Raw genomic sequence first — 27,024 nt, 5'->3', positions numbered from 1 at the left:
TTGTAGCACGTATGAGGAGTGAGTCAAATGTTCTAATTTCCGCTAAAAAGGACCAGCCTCAACAATAACATCTAAGCATTCTACTTATCGCAATCTACACATATCAAAAGAAGTAGTGCTCTACTAAACAAAAATCAAACCTGTAATCGTTTCCCCGGAACACTTCCGTTATTTGTCACTGTGTTCATCTTCCTCTTGTCACTTAAGCTAGTTACCATCTGAGAAGTCTTTGGCATTGTATCGTTCTGGCACTTCGAAACAGGGTCACTCCCCACATATGTGGCCTGAAATTTAATAAATACATAAGGAAGTGACAGCAAGTGTAGCTTGGTTGCTAAAAGAGCAAGCCCGAAAAAGGCACATTTACCCACAAACGCAAAAATAAACAGCAGATCCTTCATGTTCAGCTATGTGATGCCATTTAAATAAAGCATGATCGGAGAAAACATAAAATAGGCGTGCATTGTATCAACTTAATTAAAAATGGTGCTGTCTCTAATCAAAGGTTTTAAGAATAAACGCATTTACTTCTGGAGCACTTAATAACTCATCATTTTGTCTATTTTGTACCCTTAACAAAAGTAAAACATGCATTGGACATTCAATAGGTGTCGCTTTTGCTTTAGTTCTAGCTATTAGCTTTGTATATAGCAATGTCTTTTACTCATGTGTTATGGAGTGCAAGTATGTGGTGTGTAGTGGATTTATGTAGGTTGGATTGGAATGTTTAGTTGTGGAATTGTGTGGTGTGGATGTGTGTAGTTGAATTATGTGGATAGTATTTATGTGGTATTGAGTGTACTGGAATTATGTTGAATGGCATTGTGTGTTATGCAGTGTAATGATGTGGATTGGTATTTTGTGTTGTGGAGTGGTATGTTTTAGAGTTTAATCATGTACTGAGTTGTTGAGTTTTTTGTGGCATGATGATTATGGTTTATTGTGTAATTGTGGTGAGTCGAATTTTGTGTTTTGTTGTCGAGTTATGCGGTGTGGAATGGAAATGCGTGGAGATGAATTGTGTGGCATGAAACTGTGTAGCGCGGAGTGAAAATATGTTGAGTGAAATTATACTTGTTGGAATTATGTGGCATGGTGTGTGTTGCACTTGTCCCTTTTTGCAGGGTTATCCCCAAACATGTTGCTTCTTCCTCCTATTTTTTCCTGACCTGTTTCTGTTGGCTGTAGGACTCTGGGCACTTTACCACTGCCAATCAATGCTAAAGTGCATATGCTCTCTATGTAAATTATTACAATTGGTTGTCCATGAATGTCATATTTGATGTACTGGTAAGTCCCTAGTAAAGTGCACTAAATGTGCCAGGGCATGTAAATAAAATGCTACTAGTGGGTCTGCAGCACTGATTGTACCACCCACATGAGTAGTCCTGAAATGGTATCTCAGCCCTTCCACTGCAGTGTCTGTGCGTTGTTTTAAACTGCCATGTCGACCTGGCAAGTGCCCTAACCTTCCCTTTCCTTACATGCAATACACCACTATGGTAGCCCAAAATACCCCACTGGGCAGGGTGCAGTGTATGTGAAATGTAGGACATGTACAGGTGTGTGTGACATGTCTTTTTAATTTTTTTTTTTTATTGTTTTAACCCCCATTTTTTTATGCCCTCAGGCACATTACAAAAAGGAACAAACAATTCAACATGATTATGATACACTTTAAACCTTACAAAAAAAGGAAGAACAAATTACAAGAACGAACAAAGGGAAAAGACAGACATATTAAGCAAATAATAAGCAATTGCAGTGAAAAAAATATATATATCAGCTCCCAATTAGCCTTAAATCTATCCTTTGAACATTTAAATTATATTTATATTTATCTTACTCGCCCCCATTCAACCCGCCTGGCCCTCCCAGCATCCAATCTCAGACGGGAGCCCAGATATTTGCACCAAATCTTCTCTTCCTTCTCCCTTTAATTCTGTATATTGACTCTTCAAAATTATACATAGCCAGCAATCTAGCTCTCCAATTCAAGAATGTTGGAGGCTCAGAGCTAATCCATTCTCTAGTAATACATTCTCAAACCACTGCCATCATAATAAACAAGAGTGCAATTTCGGCATTGTTTGTTATAATGGGCAGTAACTCCAGACCCACCCTCATAATCACAAGTTCACCCATAATAGTTATCTGTTTTTGAAACATTATATTTAAAAAGCCCTCCAAATCCTGATAAAACCCCCCCAATCTTGAACAAGAGAAAAACATATGGGTGGAGTCAGCCACAAACAACCCACAACGACTGCACTTATCCCCGCCTGTTTTTCCCCACCGAGGCACTTTCCTAGGGGAGTAATATAGGCCCCATAGAGCCATGTAATGCTGACTACGAAGCCTTCCTGTCATTAGAACACTATTAGCGAATTCCAACAACCTATTTATATTAAGGCCCACCACACCAAGTGTTTGCTCCCATTTCAATTGACAGTTGTCCAAATCATCCGCAAGGGCTGCGATCAATTGTTGATAATATTGCCCGAACGGGGTCTTCTTCCTCATTTTCTCGATTAACTTGTTTTTGTCAAATTGCATTCCCATATTTGTACCAAATTTAGCCATAAAGCTCCGAATTTGTAATATTTGAAAAAGTCTCGCTTGTCTAGGGCGAACTTTTCTCTAAGCTCTGAAAATACCATCAGTTCCCCTTGATCCAACAAATCCCCTAAACAAGATATTCCTTTTCTATCCCATTTGAATATAACTCGATCCCTAAAAATTGGTGGAAGCAACCCAGAGGCCTTAAATGAAGTATAAAAATTCAATTTTGAAATATGGCATAACCGTTTAATTTGCTCCCACACTCTTGTTTTTTTATAATACAATGACTCTACAATAGTCATTAGGTAGCCATTAGTTTCCTCACCCATAATGAGCTCATAGATCGACAGCCGATGGCGTAAAAGGATAGGAGCTTTATTACCCAAGATCAATGGCCCCATAATCTGCATCATGGCAGCACAATAATACATTATAAAGTGTGGAACACCGCAGCCACCACAATTTCTTGGAAGAATAATTTTCTTATGATCCCTTCGTGTTCTCCGATAACCCCACAAAAATCAATAAAAACACTGAGTTAGAGAATTCCAGAGGAATTTTTCTGAATATATACAAAAATATAGGAAGAACAAGCATTTTTAAAACATTGCATCTACCATGCAGGGAAAGATGAAGATGATCCAAACGTTCCAGAGTAATGTTAACCTTCTCCATGACTAGAAGAATATTCAGGGCTGGGACCTCATCTACGATAGGAGTAATTTTAATTCCTAAATACATTGACTCTGACGTAACTACCACACCTGCCGGGGGATCTTGACCAGAATAAAGAACTTGTTTTTTTTCAATATTGAGCTTGTACCCCGAAAAAGAACCAAACTGTACCGCTAAGGCTTTATTTACTGGAAGAGCAGTTACCAATTCACCAGATACTATGAGTATATGAAATGAAATGAAATGAAAAACAGTTTTATTAAGCACTAACAGCTGCCCTGAGGCGTCCATCGGCATATATCATCGGCATAAGCCAATGCTCTATATTCAACTCCGCTAAGTCTAATCGGTTTGATATCCTCATGACAGTTTAATTTGCACAGAAATAAATCAATATATAAAGCAAATAAAAGGGGAGAACACAGACACCCTTATCTTGTGCCCCGACTGATATTACATGAATCTGATTCCAGCCCTGAAATCCGTATAGTGGCCGCTGGACTGATGTAGAAGGTCTTCACTGCTTAGAATAAATTCTGGGCAAAAACCTTTCCACTTCAAAACCTCCCACAAATAGCGCCAGGAGACCCTGTTGAACGCCTTTTCGGCGTCCAACAGGATCACCCCCAGTGCTGAATCCGTTGCCTGTGCCCAATCCAGAAGGGTAATAACCCTTCTTACATGGTCAGGAGTATCCCTCTCTGGAATAAATCTGTGTTGTACACTAGATACAAGAGGAGTTATGACTGTCCCTAAACGAAAAGCAAGAATTTTTGTCCTGCTGAGTGACTGCAGGCTCTGTAACTGTGCTTTGAACCAGGCAGCGCAGTGGAGCATTCTCCGGTGTTTTCTGGCTCCTGCGGGTTGTTTACCCTTGTATGGATGCCCAAGTTTTGGAGGTGTTGGTGGCGTTTGTGCTCCCCTGGCGGCTTTGGTCGGAGCCCGCAGCAGGCGAGGAGCAAAGAAAGAGGCCGGGCGGCAGCCGCTTTGGTGTGAGAGCATTGCAGCCTCACAATGCCAGCATACAGCGCTGGGAGCCTCCGTTTCATCCTGGTGAGCCGTACGGATTGTTTGTGACTCTGCAGCGGTTTGGACGCTCGAATAACTCTGCTGGAGGCAGTGGCAGCGATTGTTCCTGTTCAGCACACAGCTGTGGGCCTCCGTGGATAATCTGAATAAACAAGCAGAAAGAAAAGCGATCCGTTATCCTCTACAACCCCTCGTTCACACTTACAGTTAATCTCTGTTCTAATTCCTGTCTGAATTCCTAGGCTGAGATTTGAAGGGAGAGGAAAACGACTTTTGCATCTTGCACAACTTACAGTGGCCAGTAAGACTTCTGCTTTTACTTCTGCTTCTTTTTCCCAGCTCCCATAAGGGGTCCCCCTGGTGCTTTTTTTTTGGTGGGGAGGGGGGCTGTTTGGAAATTCACGCTACATCCAGGGAGACTGTGCTTGAATTTCAGGCTTTATTTTTTGGAAAAGACAGGGAGAGACTGGGAGAGACTGGAGAGAGACTATATTATTAAAGAAGTTCGTAGGGGTCTGTGTGCTGGAAGTTGTGCCCTGACCAGCGGAGGAGGGAAGGGAGCAGACCGGGACTCCATCTCCCAGAAGCCCCGCAGCCACCGTCATCGCGCTCCACCCCCTGTGCCCTACAGCCTATTTTACAGGGAACGCCTACCGATTCGCGGGGCGCACGTCGGGCGGGCCCGTCCAAGCCCGTCATAGCCAGGAAAAGCCAGGGCAGGGCCACCCCTCTTACTCCTGCTATTTGGCCTCTGGACCACAACGTACAGACAACCAAACCGTGACTGCTCAGAAAGGTACTGTTTCCCACTAATTATATCAGAACTCTGTAGCCGCCACACCGCTCTTTTGGCATCACTACTATGGGCAAGAGGAAAGCCATGGAGGGGGCAGGGGCTGGGGCAGGAGCAAATTCAACGCAAGGCCCCAGAAAAGCCAAGAAGGTCAAGAAAAATACTAAAAAGGACTCAAAATCTGATGTTACGGTTATGGACCGCATAGAAAGTTTAGTTAATGATTGCGAAAGTTTGTTAACTAATTCACAAATTAATGCATTGCATATAGAAAATTCTGTTGAATCCTCACTGCCTACACACATACACATACCGGAGATGTTTAGGAAGTTGCCTGTCTCAAGCAATAAACAGCCTAGCTCAGACATTAGTCCGTCCCCTCAGAGTCTACCCCAGTCCTTGGACCAGCAAAGGCTGAGCCACTTGGAGCCTACTGTCGTAGTGTGCTCCAACCGGTTTGCAGCCGTGGCAGATGACACGGTCACTCATAACAACTTGGTAGCACACGGGACAACAGAAGACCCGAATGGCCCCCAGTCTGAAGGGGAATCGGACCCAGATAGTAGGACCTTGTATCTTATTTCAATCATAAGCTCGCTAACAGTGGAGATGAGGGACTTAAAAAACTTAGTTATAGATCTAAAAGCTTCACTAGAAACACTAAAGCCACAACAGACCCCCCAAATTAATCTATCTGCTTTGCAGTCCACAAACCCATGGCTAAAAAACTCCACACAAATAGGTAGATCAAGCCCTACATCTAACCAATTGTCATCTCCTATTCCAACCCAAAGGGAAGGGCCCCCTAGGGGTTCGTTGACAACAGCACAGTGTAGAAAACAAGTTAGCGTTCGAGCTACCCCATCTCCCTCTACACCTCAGACACAACCAAAAAACACAGCAGTACCAGCCGCACCTTCTGATGGGCACCCATGTCACCCTACACAGATAGTTTACTTGGTAAATGTACCCAAGGTGGTAGGGCGGGAATACGGGGACTCTTTATGCAATAAGGTCACACACTGGATTAGACACGTTAGGGGCTGCCGTTCAATAATAAGGGAGGACATTGTGAAGGTAATAAGGCACTCCCATCCAGTGCAGCACTTCAACACTATTGAGATTACATTGATATCCCTACATTTGGCCGAGGAGCTATTGGCTCTGGAGTATAGGTCCTGTTCCCCGGGTATTTCAGACATACAATTTAGGCGCACTCCAACAACAAGTAATGCCATCATGAGGGGCGATGTCACCGAGCTCTCTAGAGGGTCCATCCTGAATAGCAAGGATTGACTGGTGGGAACTCTTAGTCCCCCTATTACTTACATTGGTTACCCTGTTCCATCTCCTCAGTCTGTTCTATCTGTTCTATCTCCCCAGTCTAGCGGCCTTGCCACTGCTATTGCCCCACAGAGTGTGAACAATCGGGATGGACTTTCCCAGCCCACCCTGTATTGTTCTTCTCCTCTGAAGGTTTTAGATGTCAGAGAGGTAACTACAGGCTTATGTACTGTAAATTCGCCTGTAGAATCTACCAGTGCCCTGAGTGATCTTCTTAAGGTGCACTGGGGCACGAAAACAGATAGCGCAAGTTTGAAGGTCCTTTGCTGGAATATAGCTGGACTTTTTTAGGAAACTATCCCTTCCGGATTGGAATACCTTCATTGAAGACTACTCCATTTGTATTTTTCACGATACATGGAGCCTGGTCATTCTCCATAAAGTAGGATTTTTGTCTTATTATGTCCCAGCAGCCCGGCGCGAACAGGGAAAGGGCACCCCTCCGGTGGGTTACTAATATGGATTAGTTATCTTTAGACTGCTCAGTGAAACAGGTCCATTGCATCTCCCCCGATCTTTTACGCTTAACTATGAGGGAGAACAATGGAGGCAGAATTCTAGAGATTTTTAATATCTACGTTCGTGGCACAAGGGGAGGAGCAGAGTCACCAATAGTTGCATCTTTAGAAGCTGAGCTCTTCAACTGCCTCGATGACTTGCACATCCTGGTAGCGGGAGATTTTAATTGTACTTTTGAGCCTCTCACTGCCGAGGATGTGCTTGACATCGAGGAGGATGATGCAAGGCGGGGCATACCAGTGCTGAGTATTCCACCAATAAAAAGGTGGACCAAACTGTCTGTACAGTTGAATTCCCTAGCCGTCGAGTATGGGCTAAGAGCAGCCAACGGGAGGTCAGTGTCTGATTCAAAAGGGGCACATACCTATAATAGCGTGGGCTGTTCCTCGCGAATCGTTTACAACTTCCTGAACTTCAAATTGTGGCAACACCTAATTGATATGTCAATAATACCAACAGTAGACGGCGACCATAATCCCCTGTCCTTGTCTTTACAACCTACATGGCTGCCCAATTGTGCCGATCATGGCCCAGGGCACCAAAGCCAAACAAGGGATGTAATTCCATCTAATTGCAACAGGTTTCTGAAATGGAATAGAATTCTCCTGGATGATAAAAAACTAGGCAACATTAGTAAAACTGTGGCAGAGTCCTTAGGAGCATTGAGAGAGGTCTCCACAGACCCTGATCCCTCAAATAAAATTTCAGAGATCTACGAAAACACTGTCAGCACCCTGAGGAGCTTCCTCTGTACCACTACCGGATCAGGTCCCTGTCCAGTATGCGAGAAGCCGAATGGCAACGGAAAATGGTATACAAAGGGTTGAGGGCGAAAAAAGGCTGCTCTGGTAATGGCAGTCAAAAGTAAATCTCTCCCTAGGATCCAGCTGGCAAGGAAGGAATATAAGAAGGTAGTGACCGATGCCAAAAAAGAGTGGGAAGAGCAGCTTTGGCAAGACCTAAAATCGGCTAGCCTGGCGAAGGATTCTAGACTATTTTGGAATCTCATTGGATCTAAGACCCGATCTGTTAGCGAACCAATCACATGTAACATCCCAAGCCATATTTGGCATGACCAATTTTTGGAACTTTATTCTTCCACGAGGATGTTTCATGGGGAGGTACATTAACCAATCTGGGATCAAGTATGGGGGACGAACCCAGCTACCCTTTTTCGGAAAAGGAAGTGGAAGCCGCCATTCATCGCATAGTTCCAGCAAAGGCAGCAGGCCCAGATGGTATCCCCAGAGACCTCCTATGGGCAGACCCCAAGGCATGGGTGAAATTTATTACCATTCTAATAAATGCCATCGATAAAGGCTCCCCAGTCCCAGATTCCTGGAAGGGAGCAGAGGTCGTCCCTATCTACAAAAAGGGCACTAGGGACGACCCTGCTAACTACCGCCCAATAAGCCTAATCGACTCAGTCCAAAAGGTGGTTGGGAGGGTGGTGTTGGACAGGATCTTGGATTGGTCGGATGAAAACAGGATCCTCTCCGACTACCAGGCAGGTTTCAGGGCGGGTACGGGGACAATCGAGCAGGCATTCAGGCTAATCCTCCTTTATTGGAAGGTAGTACTGATAGGCAAAGGCAGTCTCTACCTCGCATTTATAGACCTAAAGACTGCCTTTGACCTGGTCCCGCGGGGGCATTTATAGCAGGTATTGGCTGAACAGGGGGTCCCAAAGAACTTCTTAAATCTCCTGATGTGTCTCCATGAGGGCAACTATGCCCAAGTAAGATGGGGCCCGCAAGGGCAGAAAACTGACAGAATATCGGTGAACATGGGCGTTCGTCAGGGCTGCGTCCTAGCCCCCACCCTGTTCTCATTATATGTGAACGGGGTAGTTGAGCATTTACAGCAATCTCAATCTGACGCACCTGCCCAGGCGGGGAAAAAAATACCCACCCTCTTGATCGCCGATGATACCCTCCTTATTTCTTAGACTCCTGTAGGCCTACAGAGTCTACTAGATAGTTTCCAGTTGTTTTGTTATAATAGAGGGTTAGTCATCAATTCTGAAAAAACAAAGTACTTGGTGTTGAATCCCCCGGGGAACCTTAGGACCCCACCTGCATTGAACTCTGTCTCATTAGAGAGGGTTATTACGTTTGATTACTTGAGCATCCACATTTCTGATACTATGCTTTTGGAATAGCCACATACAAAAAATGCTACTGAACCACAAAAGGGTAATGGGGGCAATCCTTAGAGAGCACCGCACATCAACAAGTAGGCCCATTGCTCCTGCAATTGATATATATAAGGCCAGAGGGATGAGCTCAGCCCTTACGGTGCTGAACTCTGGGGTTTTTTCAATATCGACCAGATCACAAAATCGGAAAACAAATCCTTAAAAGAACTCATGAGGTTGACCTCAAGGTCCCCTACTAGACCTTTGCTCCAGGGCCTTGGATGCCACGCATTAAGTGACCTGGCCAGACTGCAACCCCTCTTGTTGTGGGCCCGCCTATGGCGTACCCCAGAATAGGAGAGACATGCAACATAAAAGTTCCACTTGTTATTAGTAATATCTAGATGTCATCCAAAAACCCCATGACCGAGCTTTGTTTTTCGCATTCAGGGTTATCTCGCTTCCTACTCGCGATATGACAGCCCGTTGGAAGCCCCCCCACCAGACACCAGCCACCTGCCCAAATTGCGAGGCAAATCCAGAATCAATAACTCATATGTTCGTATGCCCAGCCTACAGAGCACCAAGGGAACGTTGGCTCAAACCACTCTGCAGGGAGCTGGGTACACGCAGTCACCTTGCAGCATTACGCATATTAAGATCTGATGCGCGACCACTGTATGCATGTTTGGTCAAATTTCTGAGCTGGGCTTGGAACATCAGAACGAGATCACTGAAAGCCATTCTATAATTATTGATGCTGCTATTAGTTATCTACACTCTAGAAACTGTACCCTTTTCTGCTCCATACTCTATGGGTCACTTGCACTTTAGTAATTGTACCCATTTTTTATTGTATGTAGTAGAATTGAGTTTTTAACGCCGTTCTTAATCATTTTTATTCCATGGATTATGGTGAATTTTCCTTATTTGGTCATTAAGAGTGTATCTACTGTGTGAGAAAATGTTTTGGTGCTCTTAATTATATTAATTATATAGCTTTTTTTTAACTCTGTATACTGAAAGCTTTTAAGGTATGTTTTTATCAAAATAAAGCTAATGTGACTGACTGATTTTTGAAAATATTTTACTATCCGAGTTAATTAGCGATATCGGTCTGTACGATGAAGGGGATAGCTCGGGCTTGCCCTTTTTAAAAAAAACAATGATTGTTGTTTTTTTCCATGACTCTGGTGCTATCCCTCGTTGCACATTAAGAAATAAAGTCATAAGCTCAGGTAATAATACACGGCGAAAAGTTCTGTAAAATTCAAGCAGAATACCGTCGGGCCTACTGCTTTGCCTATAGCTATCGATAAGGTCGCTGCCTCCACCTGCTGCTAGAGCCGCATTTTGAGCCTGTGAAACTTTATTAGTCTCTAAATTGCCACAAAATTCTTCCAGTTGCCGAGCTGTATTTATTATTACATCCTCTGCATATAAACCTACGTAGAATCTATGAAAAACCTTCAAAATATCAGTCAGCGACTCCTGTTCCCTATCATCATGATCACATATCCTGGATATTCGATTAAAATTCTCCCTTTGGTGCAATCTTTTGGCTAGAATTCTACCCGCATCCTCCACTAATTCATAAACCTGAGCTCTATGCACAGCCAACTTAGTTACCATCTTTGTTACAAAATATTGATGAATTTTCATTTTAAGAATAGTAATTGCTTTTAAAGTATCACCTATTTTTTGCTGATGCAAAAGCTCATCCATGAACTGAATCTCCAATAGCCTAAGTTGTTTAATCCGGTCTTTAGCTTCCGTCTGCAGTTTACGTTGCTTCGCAATCGAGTAACTCAACGTGGCGCCCCTCATACCAGCTTTAAATGCGTCCCAAACAATGGAGACTGAGGCTGTACCCGGATTTATCTTAAATTCTAAAATCCAGGTGCACATATGTTCACAGTATTCAGGGATCAAGCAGCAGGTTACGTTCAAAAGTCCATGGTTTTTGCTGCTGCTATACTTTCAAACTAAATTCCAATACCACCGATTATGATCCAAGATTATCCTCAGCATTATTTCTATTTAAGCATTAATCGCCACCTCAGAACGAATAAAAAAATATTCTAAACGAACATGCTTCTTATGGAGAGCGGAGTAAATAGTATAACCTGGAACGCTGTTCTTCTGAATGCCCATACATTAGCCAGACCAAATTCTTTAATTAAGCGCTTTAAAGACCTTAGTCTTCTTCCCCTTATAGGGAAAATTGCTCCCGATGTCAAAATCCCCCTTCAAGTGAAGATTAAAGTCCCCACAAAGAATTAAGGGGGCTGGCCAAGCCGCCAATTTGATACTTAAATGAGCAAACGGTCAATGGAGAACCATTTATAGCCAATTCCACAATTGCCCAACGCCCCTGGGCATCCTCTTTCAACCTTCTCCTCACTCCCAATCCGTATCTCATAAACCTAGCTACACCTCTAATATTAGAGACTTGTTTGGTACACCCTATAATTTCCATACCAAGATCTCTTAGCCACTTGTGATTACTCCAGGCGATATGTGTTTCTTGTACACATAGTAGATCATATCACTGGATCCGCAGCATTTGAGTCAGCACCTCCATTTTTATTTTATCATTTAACCCACAAATGTTCCAAGTACAAATAGAAAATCGTCCCATCTTTATTCGTGTAGAATTTTTTTATCTGCTTTTCCCGGTCAAATCAACCTAAACCAAAGCACTTCCTGCTTCCAACAAAATAGTACCATCATCATTCTATTCAGACTCAACCACCACCCATCCTCTGTGCCTACCTCACCCCCCTCACCCCCTCACCACCCAGCTTCCACTCCCCCAACAACTGCCCACCCCCTGCCCCCTCCCCCCCCAGTTGAGGCGTACGGACTAGGTCCTCAATGATGGAAAGTGGATTGTGAAGTGTGCATCCCCATTAATCCCTGTGACCCTCCGCATCCCCCAGAACAAACTTTTCTCTTTTTGAACCGTTCCAAAAACCCTTAGTGGCCCCTATAGCTAATTGACATGCATGTTAACCTCACATTGCCTGCAAAAAGTCCTCTGCCAATATTTCTGACACAAAATACTGAGTCTTCTCCTTGTAGATCACATTTAATTTTGCAGGGTTCAACAGAAAAGCCTGCCCCCCTTTTGACTGAAAAGCTGAGATCATTTGGCGTAACCTCCATCTCTGTTGGACTGTAGCCTGGCAAAAGTCTGGATGTCAAAAGAAATCACGCCCCTTGCCCGTCCTCCTCCTGTCTGGCCTAGTCAAATCATACAGAGCTTCATGCAGCAATTAATTATTCAAACAGATCAGGATTGCCCTGGGTTTTTCATTAGGTCCTCCTGCTTTCCCTCTCTGGACAAAAGGAAATCTATGTGCCCTGATGATCTCTGTCTAGCAATTCCACTGCTTTAAATCAGGAAAGGCTTCAGAAAATAACTCAATAACATATTGTCTCACATCCTTCCCCTCCCTGCCCTCAGGAACCCCCAACACATGCAGATTGTTCCTTCTGGAACGATTTTCCAAGTCCGTTAGTTTCCAATTGGTGTCTTCTCTTATTTTTTGCAATGCTGTGATCGTCGCCTTCTGTTGAACTAACTGGTCTTCCATTACTGATATCCACTCCTCAGCTTCCCCAATCCTGGTTGATATTTCAGTATATGTCTTGGCAATACGACGAACAGTATTCTGAAGCTTACAGACCGCCCCCTGGGTCCGCAGGCTTTCAGCCTTAGTTTCCTCTCTATGTGCCATTTTCACCCTATATATCGTATTGAGCTTAATTTCACTGTCGCCATCAAACTTCGCAACATAACTATCAACAGCGCCTTCGCCGTCGCCCTGAGACGAGGGTGAACAATCCCATATCAACGGGCCAGCTGGGGTCGGATTCTCTTTCAGAGAGGGATTTCCAGAATCTTGTGTTTTCCGAACTGTCTCCTGATTCAAAGAGAGCTCAAAGCTTGGATCATCGTCGTCGTGCTGAGAGCTATTTTCATCCGCCCTGTCACCAAGAACACTCATTCTCATTCTCATTCTCTAAAAAGTTGGAAATATCAGACATTGAATAAAACTTCCCACTAGAGCCACCGGATTCCATATCATTCAATATCTCCTCTTCTTGATTTTCAGGTTTCTGTGGTTTCTGTAGACCTCCCACCGCCTTTAACACTTTAATCCCGGAATTGGGGCATACTAGCATACCAGAGTCAGCTCCGCCACCCTCTCACAATTACTAACTAAACTGTTAGTTGATACAGTAACACTGCTTGGTACCACTGTTCCATTCACAGCTCTCTTTTCTCCTACAACTGCTGATACAATATTGCAACCAAGTTCCCGTGACACATGACCTGAAAGCTGGTTGTCAAGTTGCTCCTCTGGTTTGCCTCTCACTGTAGGTTTCTTTTAAAAGATAGCCGGGACAGTTCGTTCTCTCTGGGGCATTCCGCATAGCTGCCCTTCCCTGCTCTGTAGTGGGGTGGCCGCTGCCGCCTCACCATTCTGCCACCCGTCATTGCGACCATCATCAACAGAGCGGCTTCTATTCTGCCGTCCCTCTCTGTTCCCTGGGCTGGGGGGGTGCCGCTACTACTGCGGGAGTAACCGCCGCCGGCCATCGAAGCTGCTTTCGTTGCGGCTGCCACCCTCAGGTCTTAGCGCCCTTCCCGCTCCCTTTCAGAGCATTCTGAAAAGTAACATTGGTGCAGGTAGTGCCGGCAGTTCTGCACTTTTCGGAGACTTCCTGCTGCTAATTCCGCTGATGCTGCTGGTGCAGCTTGAACTGACACGAGACCACCACTGAGCAACAGCCGAATACCGCTGCCAGAGCAGACCGTTTTTCAAAGACTGAGGGGAGCAGACACTTGCATCGGATCTGGAGAAATATCGCCACAGCCTTACCCTCTCATCTCACCGCATCACACCGAATGCTGAAAGCCACAGGTGAGGAGAGAAACATGGGGAGGTTTTCTTGCGGGGAGTACCTCACAAGCCTCCCACTCAGCCGCCGCCCCGGCCACCATCTTGCCCCGTGTGTGACATGACCTGATAGTGAAATACTGCCAATTTCATTTTGCACTTTTGAAAGACTATCTATCTGTAAGCATACAATAGTGTTTGAGCTACTTTGTAACATATTACATATATAACTTCCCATTGGGACAAGATAGAAAAATAAAGTTTAGGTTCTCTAAACTTGGAATTTAATAACCCATCTTTTAGTCAAAATGTTTCTTGAATTTTGTGTTTGAAAATGCCACTTTTAGAAAGTAGGCATTTTCTTGTTTAACCATTCTGTGTGCCTCTGCCTGTTTGTGGATTGGCTGTCTGGGCCTGCGCCGCACCTTGGAAGCCCTTCAACTGCTGCAGTTATCGGCATCTCCTGTAGCCAGCGCCCACATAGACTCAGTCAACGCTAGCTCCTGCATCCTGTTATTGCGGCTCGGGCGGTGAATCCACAAACTCGCCAACTGCGCCTCATCACCGGAATCGACACCTCACCACCAACACAACCGCCATACTCTGTTCTGGACTCGACACGTCGCCTTCTCCCAGACACGAAGCCCCACCTCCCCCTATGGCAGTCAGGGAGCTAGTCTCGACCTCGGCACTGACGCCTCACCTCCATGACGCCGTGCGTCATCATAAACTTTGTTTACAAGGTACTGTTCATTTGGGGGTCTGTGTGACTCTGTGCCCGACACCGGGCTCCTCACAGTCAGCACTGTACTTTGGATTTATTGCATTGCTGTTACGATATCGCAAAAGCCCCAGGTGGAGCTATTTGTTTTCTACAAGCTTTCTTTTTGAAATAATGTTGGATATTTGTCATTTTGGTCTTTCTGAGTTCAGATAAAAACATTTTCTTCATTTTATTTGAATAGTTTTATATAGCGCTGGCTAGACCCGGAGGTATCAGAGCGCTTTACATGAGGATCAGCAAGAAACAAGTTACAAAGTTACATCAGTTACTAGAGCAAGGTAAAACCAAAGGAAAAAGAAAACAGTGTTTCACAGTAAACATGAGTATCTAGAGAAAAGAAAAACAGTGTTTCATAGTAAACAAGAGTATCTAGAGTAAAGTATGACCACGACAAATCAAGAAACAGTGTTACACGGTCAAGAGGAGTAACTAGAAGTGTAACAGTGTCGAAAGGAGTTAAAAGAACAAGGAATGACAAAGGCACATGTCCTGTGGAACAAAGAAGGTAGGGGGACAGAAAAAGGGGTTATGAAAGCAGTACAGGCCATAAGAACCAGCATGGGTGAAAATAATTCAGGAGGGAGGAGACACAGCGGAGAGACGAGGAGTACAATGCCCAATGTCCGGCTGGGTAGGTGACGGCCATGGGGGTGAGCCAGAGCCAATCTCCTCTATAGCTGTCAGAGCAGCTCCACCGGACATCGGTCATGTTGTTCGTGCTCCACAGTCAGGATAATTAAAACACGGTTCCTTTAGAAGATTATGAATTACATCAGTTACAGGAGCATAAATGACACAGTCTAGCATAAGTTAACAGGAAAGGGATACAAGAGCATGTCATAAGAGCACAAATAGGGAGGAGGGGGAGGGAAATTGAGTCTGTAACTGGGCAAAGGACAAGTCAAGCACATCAGCAATGACAACAGTAAAAACATCATGAGACCAACAAAGTCAATGTTCACACTCGATCCAGACAGGACGAGGACCAGGAATCCACGGAGTCCGGTGCCAGTCCCGAAAACCGCACTGGGGCACCATGGCGTGGAGAGCTCTGGAAGAGGAGGGGCAAAGAGGATGTCCCGGATAGATCATCGCTGATGAAAAAGGGAAATAGACATCTTGAACAGGTCAATGATAGTCGCACAGGGAAAGGTCAGGCCAGCAAAAACAAAGTCAAAACGGAGGAGATAAAGATCCAAACAGACCCCAAAACACCAATCGGGGAGGAAGTAAATCCCGGTCCCGGGAAACGAGAAGGCGGAAAACAAGGAACTCGCTGCTCTCTCCCAGGTTGTCAGGAATCACCCGGGGAGCACAGAGGGCGGCAGCATCTTGTGCAGGGCTCTACAGTAGTGTGGGGATTATAAGTGCAGCCTTTCGCAGCCCAGTCTCCAGGTATGTGGTGAGATGAGCAGCCTCTTGGGACTTTCACTACAAGTACTTTCCTGTTATATGATAAGGCCTTGCTGCAGTGTGGTTCTCAGTGACTCCAACAGTGCTGCCAAGACTGCACATGTGATTCTGAGCTCCCTGCTATCAATAGATGGCTCTTTAATGCCTGTGAGGAGGCGCATGTTGACTGTTTCAGCCCCAGGGGCCTGGTCTTGTTGGCACAGAATGTATGCCCTGTGACCTCCTATATGTCCCTGACAGTCACTCAGGCAAACGGGAGGTAGGGCCCCATAAAAGCTAATTCCTACAGCTCCGGGCCCATCACTTCTCCCCTGTGAGGCCCGATCCCACTTCTGTCCCTCGGGTCGCGTGTCAGCAGTGCTATGACGATAATCACTTTTCAAGCTTGGGCCGGTATATTCAGGGTCTCGTCCGCTTCCACTCTGGGCCTATGCTGAGTGCAACGCGCTCAGGAGCACCACCACTCTTGCGGGCAGGCCCCTCTGTTCACTACCCGATCTTCAGGCCTATTGTCTCGGGCGAGGTAAAGGAGATCCCCCCCACCAGCAGGGCAGGGCTAGGCCCAGTCCAGGAGCGCCCAGCACATACGCCAAGGGGCCGCTGCAAGTTAGACAGCTAACCGGCCCCTCCGTGCTCCGCTTATCTCACCACTGAACCGGGGCACTTAGCTTATCGCCCTCTGCCGTCAGGTCATCTGGCGCCCATGCAGGGGCTGTCCCTCTTTGTCAGGGCCTCAAGCAGTTCACCTCCGGCCTCGATAGTCAGCGCGTCTTTGCCAGCGCTGCACACCATCAGACAGTGGCGGGGGTGGAGGCACAGGCTCAGACCCACAGGGGCCTGATCACAATGGGCATCCTCTGCTGTTCAAAGGGGGCGTCCCAGGACAGTCTAGAGCTCAAGGAATAATGGTGTGGCTTCAGAGACCGACGCCTTAACCAAATGCAATATTCACAAGGAGGGGGGGGGGGGGCGTAGCGACACCCCCCACCATTTTGGCAAGCTACCCAGGGGGTGAGCAGGGGTTAACTAAAGTGTGTATGCCCCTTACACTGAGAAGAAGCAGGAGTCCCTGTTTGGACAAAGATATCGACCTCTGCCAACTAGAGACCCACATTTCTAACAGTGTGTAGTGTATGTAGGTGGATTTTTTGTATGTGGCATAGAGTTGGTCTATGTGGGGTGTATTTATGTGATATTGAGTAGAGTGTATCATTTTGAGTTGAATCATGTGATGTTGAGCGGTATTATGTGGAATGTATTTGTTTGAAATTAGCATGTCACTTGTTGCACACGTCTGTTCTTAATCTCAGCTGAAACCCTTGGGAGAGGAGGTGGTGTAAGGGAATGAGCTGATGACTTTGGAACTGTGGAACCAGGTCAGAGTCTTAACGTGGGCGGCACATTCTGTGATTCTGGCCAAATCACTGAGCGGTACGATGGAGGAACATGGGAGCAATACTTCTTTAGCAATTGACGCAAAATATTCATGGTTTTGGACCACTGTACACTGACATGTTACCCAGTCTACCCGTTTCATCAGACTCCCCAAAAAGGAAAAGTAGATTTGACCCTGCTTCCACTTTAGCTTATTATTTTGGGGGTTATGCATATGCAGTGATCACTGCGAGAAGTTTATTAAGCCACTGAACTATCTTTCTGAAACTTGCACCTGTAACCTGCAGATTTGGTAAACATCTGCAGAAGGCACACTCAACCAATGAGTTATCTTTGTGGAACCAGAACATGTGCCCTGTAGTTTACATACATTTCTCTGCGGCAGGTATATTACATTTCATTTTTCATTCAGAATATTACTAAGCTTCGACAGCATAAATGAAGTAACTGCATTCCTACTGTAATTGCATCTGCAAGTTGCACCAAGATGTATGTTGCAAGTGCTAAAATCTCTTAGGTTTCTCACTGGTCTGAAGATGAACAGATGTAGTAAATATGTAATGTGTGTATCCATTGAGAGTATTGTGTTTGTATACATAGAAAGACATATTTTAAACAAAAATGTCACCATTTTCAGACTACAGAAACTGAATTGCCAATCGCTGAAAATGCTACCGTCGTTATTCCTCCCAAACACATGGTGCTACCTTGTTTAACCTGCTATGATTGTGTACTAGAGCAACATTTATCATTACATCAACAGAGCACAGCACTCTATGCCTGAGTGCTCATTAGAGAATGAAATGCATTCTGGGTGCTGTAGAACAATTGGTTTTAATCACTGGATTGCAATGCTTTGCAAAACTCCTACTCATCCTTCCCTTGTGACATGAAGACCAGCCAGCCTAACATACGGTAACACACAGATTGGTGCATCTAACTGCGCTGGCTCGCAAGCAAAAGCAGTGAGATAACCACTACCCAGGCTGCTTCAAGCAGATGTAGATCAAACAAGTAATATAAAGAGCTCTATGTCAAAAGCAGTGACTAAATTATCTTTCAACATAACATAATAATCTGTCATCTGCATGTTACACCATGTGGTTTCCATGCGATATATTTACAGTTTCTGCTACTTTGAGAGTCAAAAACTGTGACTAAGCAAAATTGAACTAGAAGAGACTTACTGTCACGTTGATCCCTGTTGTTAATTTCTTTGTGATCATTTAAATAAATAAATGTATAAGTTGTCAGTCAGACTGCTGTTCTTGACTCTTCCCCTTGTTGCTCCACCACCTTTTGTTGTCCACTGTGATCCCCAATGTATGGGTTCACGTTTATTCAATTCCAGCTCTTATGTCAGATAGCCTTGGCTAGCTTTTTAGTGGACAACAAAGGGCTTCAAAAGGAACTGAGACAGGACCCAAAGATGATGTGACGATGGGCATAATGAATTTCATGCAAATTAACATTGAATGGGTGAGGAAAGACAAGTGAAACACCACAGAAATGTGCCAGTCATGGTTAGACTGAGTTACACTAAAAAACCATACCCCCAATTTGCTACAGGGATGTAGACAGTTAATTTACAACAAAGGAGTGGCATAAATGTATGTACAGCTGTCAACGGTCACTCTTATATTCCCAGGTACAGGCAACTGGCGTAAGGTATGTAGAAATGCTACGCCAAGAGAAGACACTGCCAGCAAAAGAGAACGTAGCAGAGAAGTTAAATCACTGGCATGGAAATCACAGATCTAGAAAGCAGACAGGTGAGGCCTGGTCCTGCCCAACCCCAACTATACCTCTGCGACCATCAGGTAAAGATATATATCGAGGTAAATTAGTGGATATTTTCACACAAGTTATCAATTATAAATCCTACAGCTGATTATGCTCATATAATCTTTACAAATATAAAATAAGCCACCTTTATGGAAAGAAATATATATAGTTACGAAGTTTTATAAGATGCTCATACCCAGAATGCAAACTTTATTTTTATTTGTGTAAAGTAGATAGTGACAGTCATCTGGTAACTTACGTTAGTGCAGCAATAATTCTATATTTTTTAAATAGCTCATTATGTAGAAACATGTCGCTCTTCTATGGATATCACATGTTAGTTATAAGCTTTCAGATAGAAAGCAAGCTGCCTGCCTGAAAGTATACTTGAGGGCAATGTTACATTATGTCAGAATCACGCAATTATCTAGTTAAATACACTCAGCCAATTTAATTAATAAAAATTCTGTTTAAAATGGATCACTGAAACTTGTTGCTAATGTGATCGCAACAGACATTCGCTAACAGCATGCTCGGTTTGGAGCAAACAGGCTACGTGGCACTATCAGTTTAGTCTTAGACTTCGTTTGTGTCGCACCCATAAATCGGATGTGAAGCGCAGCTCGAGATTTTGCAAAATCAAACATTGTCCCCGTCAAACCCTGTTTTAGGCTGTGTGGATAGTGTGACCAGCAATCACAAAGGGGAGTGAGCGGGGGGGGGGGGGGGGGGAGCATGCCATCTGATTAAGGGAAATGCTGCATTTGTGTTGGAGGGTGGTGCGAGGGGGGAAACAGCGATGGGTGTAAAGCAACCTTTAAAAAAATTGTTCTGCAAAACAACAGATAAGAAGGTAAGCGTAAGGAAAATCTGCTTGACCGTGCTCCTTAGTCTTGACCAGAAGTGAAACATCAGTTGCGTGAACGACTTAGGAGGCAGCAAAGAAGAGCGACGCAGGAGTGAACCAATGGTAAGTAGGAGGCAGGAATAGCTTTTTTCGTTGAATACAACAGGCCTTGCAGACAGTGCATGTGTGCTGCCTAGGCTCGACGTAAAATTGTTTTAGTTAAGCGAGCTAACAAAACTACAGATACAAATGTGCAAAGTGATAACTGTTGAAAAGCCTGGCTCATCGGGCCATCACACACCTGATATGGGACATATTCATAACTCGCTCTGACTATTGCTAATAAAATTACTGAATTCCATCATGAGGTTGCACTGAGTCAAAGCGATTTAATGATTGAATTATCTATCTATCTATCTATCTATTTATCTATCTATCTATCTATCTATCTATCTATCTATACAGTTCTTGGCAGAAGGGTGATGTGCACTCTAGAAGCAGTTTAATGTGCGTTATCAGTGCAGAGTCAGGTTCAACAGCATAGTGTTAAAGGACCTGACAAATGCCCAACTCAAAAGAACTAGCACCCCATTGAATCAAGTAGGATAAATATGTTAAGCAGTAAAACAAACCTTGATGGTCAACTATAATCAGATAACTTACCTCAAGTATTTGACACAGGAAGTTTTTGTGATTTACTCTGTGTTATTTGTAAATATATCGAGGTGGGTTGACTCACAGGGGTCTTATGTATTTTAGGGTTATGTTTTATATTACTGTACTCAAATTTTTGCAGTTGAAAGGAACACGAAATTACTATTTTAATTTTCACAAGACTCCTTAAAAGGTTGAAATGCTTGGAATCTTTCGAACCTAACTTTGCACAAATAAAGTACAGCAAACATGTCATGTGGTCCAGCAGTGAGCTCATTTCTTCAATGAACTTTGGAAACAGGAGCAGCAGGTAGTCAGTGGTATAATGAAACTCGAGCCCCCCCCGCAAAGTACCCAGAGGGAGCCTCCCACACTCCAGACTAAGTCAGGAACCCTCCGCCACCGCCCATGCACACTACCGGAGGGGGCCCCCTTGAGCTTAGGGCCCCTGTACTGTGGGGACTATTTTTACGTCACAGTGGAAAAGACTCCCTTTAAACTAGCACTGTGGACTTAGGCGGAGTGGGGGACTTGATTATATATGTTATATACAAAAATGAATCCGAGAACGCTTGGTAATTCCCAAGCTTAGGTGGAGAGCAGCTCCTATATAGAACATCCTACAACTCTGCTTCATTTTTGCATAATTTATGCAGCACCCTAAGCCTGAAACGGTATTTCTTTTGTAAGTCAATATATATCCAAAAACGAAGAGTTGCCTCTTTAAGGAAGCCACATACAAGAGGTAAGTTTTCACCGCCTTTATGAAGAGAGCTACAGCATGGAATCAAGACACCTCCAACAGACTCTGAAGCCCGACGCGTTTCGTGCAGCTACGCACTTATTCATGGGCAAACACTTTCAATGGCAGCACATCACAATTTACTCAGCACCTGTTGATCATAATGAGTCCCGCCCCGTGGGAGTTCCCAGGCACACTGCCTGCTGGCCCTTGTAGTGCTGGTTTCTGTTCTCATGTGAGCTGCAGTGCGCTGCCAGCAATTTCGACCTTAAAGTCCCAAGTGGGTTTGGAAAGAGTAACTGAAAACCATACTCCACCTTATGACTCTCTTCACGCCCTCTCAAGTCTCTTAACAGCAAGGCACCCCCTGGTGCCAGCATGGGACCGCTTCACAGCTTCACAGCGGGGCCTCCTCACGACTGGCCGTTATTGATCCAAAAACGAAGAGTTGCCCTCTTTAAGGAAGATCAGGCACGCAAGAGGTAAGTTTTCACCACCTTTATGAAGATAGCTGCAGCATGGAATCAGGACACCTCCAACCGTCTCTGAAGCCCGACGCGTTTTGTGCAGCTATGCACTTAATCATGGGCAAACACTGTCAAGGTCATCAATTTTCACTTCAGTGGAGAAATAAGTGCTGCGAGGCCTCCGGGTAGTTACGCGCTATATAAGTGCAATTTTCATTTCATTCATTTCAAGTGCCACTGAAGTGAACCATTCTTGACTTGAAGGTATTTATAGCAGATGGAACTATTTGTACTTCCCTCTATCGTAAACAGACAGCAGGAAATTCGGCTTTAGAAGTCAGCAGCAGTCATCCGACACCCTTAATCAAGAGTATACCCTATGGCGAAATTCTAAGATAAAAAGGAATTGCACCAGACTAATGGATTTTGAAAGGTCAGCGCTAGAAGCATCACAGAGATTTTAAAAGAGAGGGTACTCAGATGAGGTAATACAGTGTGCATTAACAAAGGTTGAGAAGATTCCCAGGAAATTATTACTTAAGAATCAAAGACGAAAACCCAAGAACCTGAGTAACCCAGAATCTCGTCTAATTTTCACTTTTACTGGCAAGACTCAGCTTGAATTAGCCAGTGACAGCATTGCCCCCTTTAAGAGAACCAAACTCAAACGCCCTCATGATGCTCCATGCTGGTTCTCGGACGATCTGAAAATAAAAAAACTGGCACTCAGGCAAGCCGAGCGCAGCTGGAGACGAGATTACGCCCCAGAAAAAAAGCTATTTATGTAACCCTGCTAAAAGACTATAAAGACTAAGGCAACCTACTTCTCCTAGAAAATTCGGAACTCACCCACTACGACTAAGGATATCTTCTCTATAGTCAACCAGCTTGCACAACCTGATAGAGTGATAGCAAAACCTGCCCCCTCATAATCACTATGCGACTCCCTGTACTCTTATTTCATCGAGAAAATTGCCACCATTAAAAGCAGCATTCCTACTCCCACACTCTCAACTGCCTCCCCTATCACATGTAAAAAATCCCCTGGTGTTGGACCAAATCCCCCTGATCTAAAGGGAAGAGTTTCTTATTCTACTAAAAAAAGTCACATCGGGCTCCCCTACCGACTGCTGCCCCCCCCTACCACATCCTACAAGAGGCTTTCCTTACCTGCCCAGATCCGTCCCTCTCACTCCTCAACAACTCCCTTATACAAGGCATTGTCCCAGACACCTTTAAACATGCTGAAATTGTCCCAATCCTAAAGAAACCAAATGCTGATCCCCTCGGTCCTGAGCAACTTCCGCCCAATATCCTTACTCCCCTACCTTAGCAAGATCTTAGAGGCCCACGTAACAAACTGTCTTAGTTCATTTATTGAGCACTCTCGATTCCTCGACCCTCAGCAGGCAGGATTTAGACCAGCACACTCCACAGAGTCAGTCATCCTAGCAGTTATGGGCGAGCTTAGGAGAGGAGCAGATAAAAACATCACCCAGGCACTTTTGGATCTGTCAGCCGTTTTTGACATGGTCAATTATGATCTCCTGATCGATCGTGTCAGCAATGCTGGCATCCAGGGTTTGGCACTGAGGTGGAACTCCTCCTTCCTACACAACCGATTCCAGGCAGTTCGTCTCACCAACTTCTCAGCCAAGAATACCATGTTGACCTGCGGGGTCCCCCAGGGTTCCTCCCTATCACCCCTTCTGTTCAATCTGTACATGCTACCTCTGATCTGGTCCTTACGCAACAGTCGAGTTGTAACTTTCAACTATGCTGATGACCTCCAGCTGATGTTCGAAATTGATTCTTCCAACACCTCAGTTTCCAATTTTCAATCCACCATAAGATCTATTAGCAAATGTATGTACGCTAACCAATTAAAACTTAACCCCAACAAAACTGAGCTGATTCTGACTGGAGGCACTGCCAACCCTTGGAATTCTAATTTCTGGCCCCCTCTCCTAGGCAGTTCCCCTCGCCCAGTAGAATCTGTAAAAAGCCTAGAGGTCATAATCAGCAATGACCTGTCTATGAAACCCCAGATCAGAGCAGTGGTATCTACCTGCTTCTTCCACCTACGCAGAATCCAGAAGATCTGTAGATTTCTGACCACCGAGGCCTTGACTCTAGTCATCCTGGCCTTGGTCATCTCTCGTATTGATTATGGCAATTCACTCTGTCGACATTCCAGCATACCCACTCCACCATTTACAACTGGTATAAAACCAAGCAGCCAGGCTCATTTTCCATCAACCCAGAAACCAACATGTCTGCCCCCTGATGAAGAGCCACCACTGGCTTCCGGTGGTCAAACGCTGTGCATTTAAATGGGGCTGCACCATTTTTAAAGCCCTAGCCGGCCATGGCCCAGCTTTTATCTCGTCTAGGATCCATTGCTATACCCCCGCTCGAGAACTTTGCTCCTCCCATCTGAACCAGCTCATTACCCCCACCGTTAAACATAAAAAAACACGGTGGCCTCAGATTCTCCTTCCTGGACTCTCATTCCTGGAACTCTCTTCCCACTGGACTGAGATCAGCAACCTCTTACGCCCAATCCAGAACACTTCTTAAGACCCTTCTATTCTCTCAAGCATATGACCAAAGCTTCTGTCATCATACCACTGCCGCCCTCCCGCTTTCAGCGTTATGAAACCGCTTGGTGTAAGTGCGCTCTACAAATATTTTTAACATAACATAAGACTCAGGAAGTCTCCAAAATTATTAGATGGAATTGGCATATTCTGAAAACGGACCAAGTAATAGGAAAGGATCTATCAACCTATCCTAAAATCACATAGAGGAAATGTAGATCGTTAAAAGACAACCTAGTCCAGAGCCATTTGGATAGCAATAAAAAGAATCCAATCTTAGTGATCTATCTGGCTTCTACCCGTGCACAATATGCAAGGCGTGCACAAATAGCAGTAAGATACTGTCTTTTAAAGTTCCAGGCCTAAGTTAAGAGAGAAAAATTAATAAGTTCTTGACATGTACTACTACATACTGTGTATACAGCCTCTCCTGTCCATGCAACCTAATATATATAGGAAGCACTATACATCCCACCAAAAAACGTATCCTCGAACATGCCCAAGCAATAGAGAAAAAGGACCCTGCATATCGTATTGCGAGACACTTTGCTGAATCTCACTCCAGCAATAGAAACCTCCTGAGATTCTTTTGTATTGATCATGTTCCTCCGAATGAGAGTGGAGGGAATAGGGAACTCCGTTTACGGAGGCTGGAGTCAAGGTACATTATTTTATATATTTATTTTATTTTTATTTGCTGGTTTGTATAGCGCTAGGAATAGACTCCCGAAGGAGTATCTCCGCGCTTGTGACAGCCGGTCTGAGGAACTATGGAGGTAGCAAGGATATTAAAATTTATTTAAGACAGATGATCTGGATCCCGAGAAAGGGAAATTAGCTAAAATGAACTAAACAAAAAAGTTTTCAAGTTCTTTCTAAAACGGAGATGGTTGGAACATTGTCTCAATGAAAGTGGGAGCGCGTTCCAGAAATTAGGACCCACCACAGACAAGGCCCTACCGCCTAACCTAGTTTTGCTGATCTTGGGTTCATTCAATAGCAGCTGTTTGCTGGACCTAAGGGTGCGGGCAGGAACATATGGGACACATTTTCTTGCCAAATATTCTGGTCCTAGTTCATGAAGACCTTTATGAATGATACAGCAGGTCTTGAACTTCACTCGAAGACATATAGGCAGCCAGTGAAGTTTGTGTAATAGAGGTGAGAACCCCAGGGGGTCTGAACACAGAAGAGGAGTTGGCTATTCATATAGACGAAGACTAATTGTAAACCTATCTGTGAGCTTTAAACATTGCTGTGTCACCCCTACAAAGCATCTAGTCTGTTTTGCTGTTGTATTTTTATTTTGAATTTTATATTTATTTTAATTTTTAAATTATATCATTAGTCTCACTTTGATATATTTGAGGATATAGAGTGCCTAAATGCTCATCCAGAGCTTAATCACATACAATAAATAGTGAGATGGATATTGTTAGCTCATCTAGAGCGGAATGAGACTATGGCATCACATAAAGTCATACCCCAAACAATCATGTTTAAATTGTGACTGGTTTTGTATATAGTGTTTAATTATTTTGTGATGAATTGAACAAACTTAATTTCTAGAAAACGGGTAATTCAAGCTAATGTTGAAATTAATTAACATGTTTAACAAATTGTTAGGTCAAATTAACTTGTTCAGTTATGGCGCTCATTACCAGTCGCTAGGATTTCTGAAAGCTGCTTTCTATTCTTATGTCGAAATTGAATTGCGCCTGTGCAAGAAAATGTTAATATAGCGTGCAACCCAAGTAAACAAACTATGGACGAGGAAGGCGCTAGCCGAAACGCGTCCCGTCATTTGTGAATAAACAGATGAAACTTGAACTTGCGAGAGAAAGAGAGAGGGAGAGAGAGAGAGAAAAGAGAGAGAAAGGATAATTAAAGGAGAACTGTAAAATATTGTTCAATATTAAATCTAAGACTTTAAGTGAACCACAGGTTACTCATTCTGTATTTTTTTATTCTATGTTTATTTTGGGGTAGTTTGCTTGAAAACGTTTTTCACTTCAAAGCTCAGCTAACAACGTGCGCTGATTGGAATTTGGAGTTTCAAATTTGTTTTGAATACATTGTTAATAATTCAATTGCAATGGTAAGGGTTAGCAGATTGATGCGATTTCATTGCTGCAGCATTTACTTCATAAATGTGGAATGGCCACACCTGCCATTTAATTTATACATATCGAAAATATTTAAACTCAAATGGATCGAAATATTACTGCCAAGTAATGTGCTACAAAAGAATAAATAATGTTTTCTTGCCGTATAAATTAGAATTATTTGCTGCATAATTTGGTTCTTCATTGCACATAACCCTCGTAGCTCTGACTATGGGTTAAGGTCTATAGAATAGGTTGGGGAA

The 27,024-nt window shown here is 44.1% G+C and overlaps 1 protein-coding gene across 13 annotated transcripts in view; it reads right to left on the bottom strand.

Moving 5' to 3' along the window:
• The window catches only part of RIMS1 (regulating synaptic membrane exocytosis 1), a 1,970,833-nt gene that overhangs the window by 1,481,437 nt on the left and 462,372 nt on the right, over positions 1-27,024 (bottom strand). For 12 of the 13 annotated variants that reach the window (XM_086926498.1, XM_086926484.1, XM_086926488.1 and 9 more), the window contains exon 3: positions 141-284. The exons of the other annotated variant lie outside the window; for it this stretch is intronic. In XM_086926498.1, coding sequence (XP_086782624.1) covers positions 141-284 — 144 coding nt within the window. The remainder of the gene's footprint in view (positions 1-140; positions 285-27,024) is intronic. 13 annotated transcript variants of the gene reach the window in all.

This window comes from Lissotriton vulgaris, chromosome 6, assembly GCF_964263255.1.
Source record: "Lissotriton vulgaris chromosome 6, aLisVul1.2, whole genome shotgun sequence".
Taxonomy (NCBI): domain Eukaryota; kingdom Metazoa; phylum Chordata; class Amphibia; order Caudata; family Salamandridae; genus Lissotriton; species Lissotriton vulgaris.
This window is presented reverse-complemented; position numbering and strand designations above follow the sequence as displayed.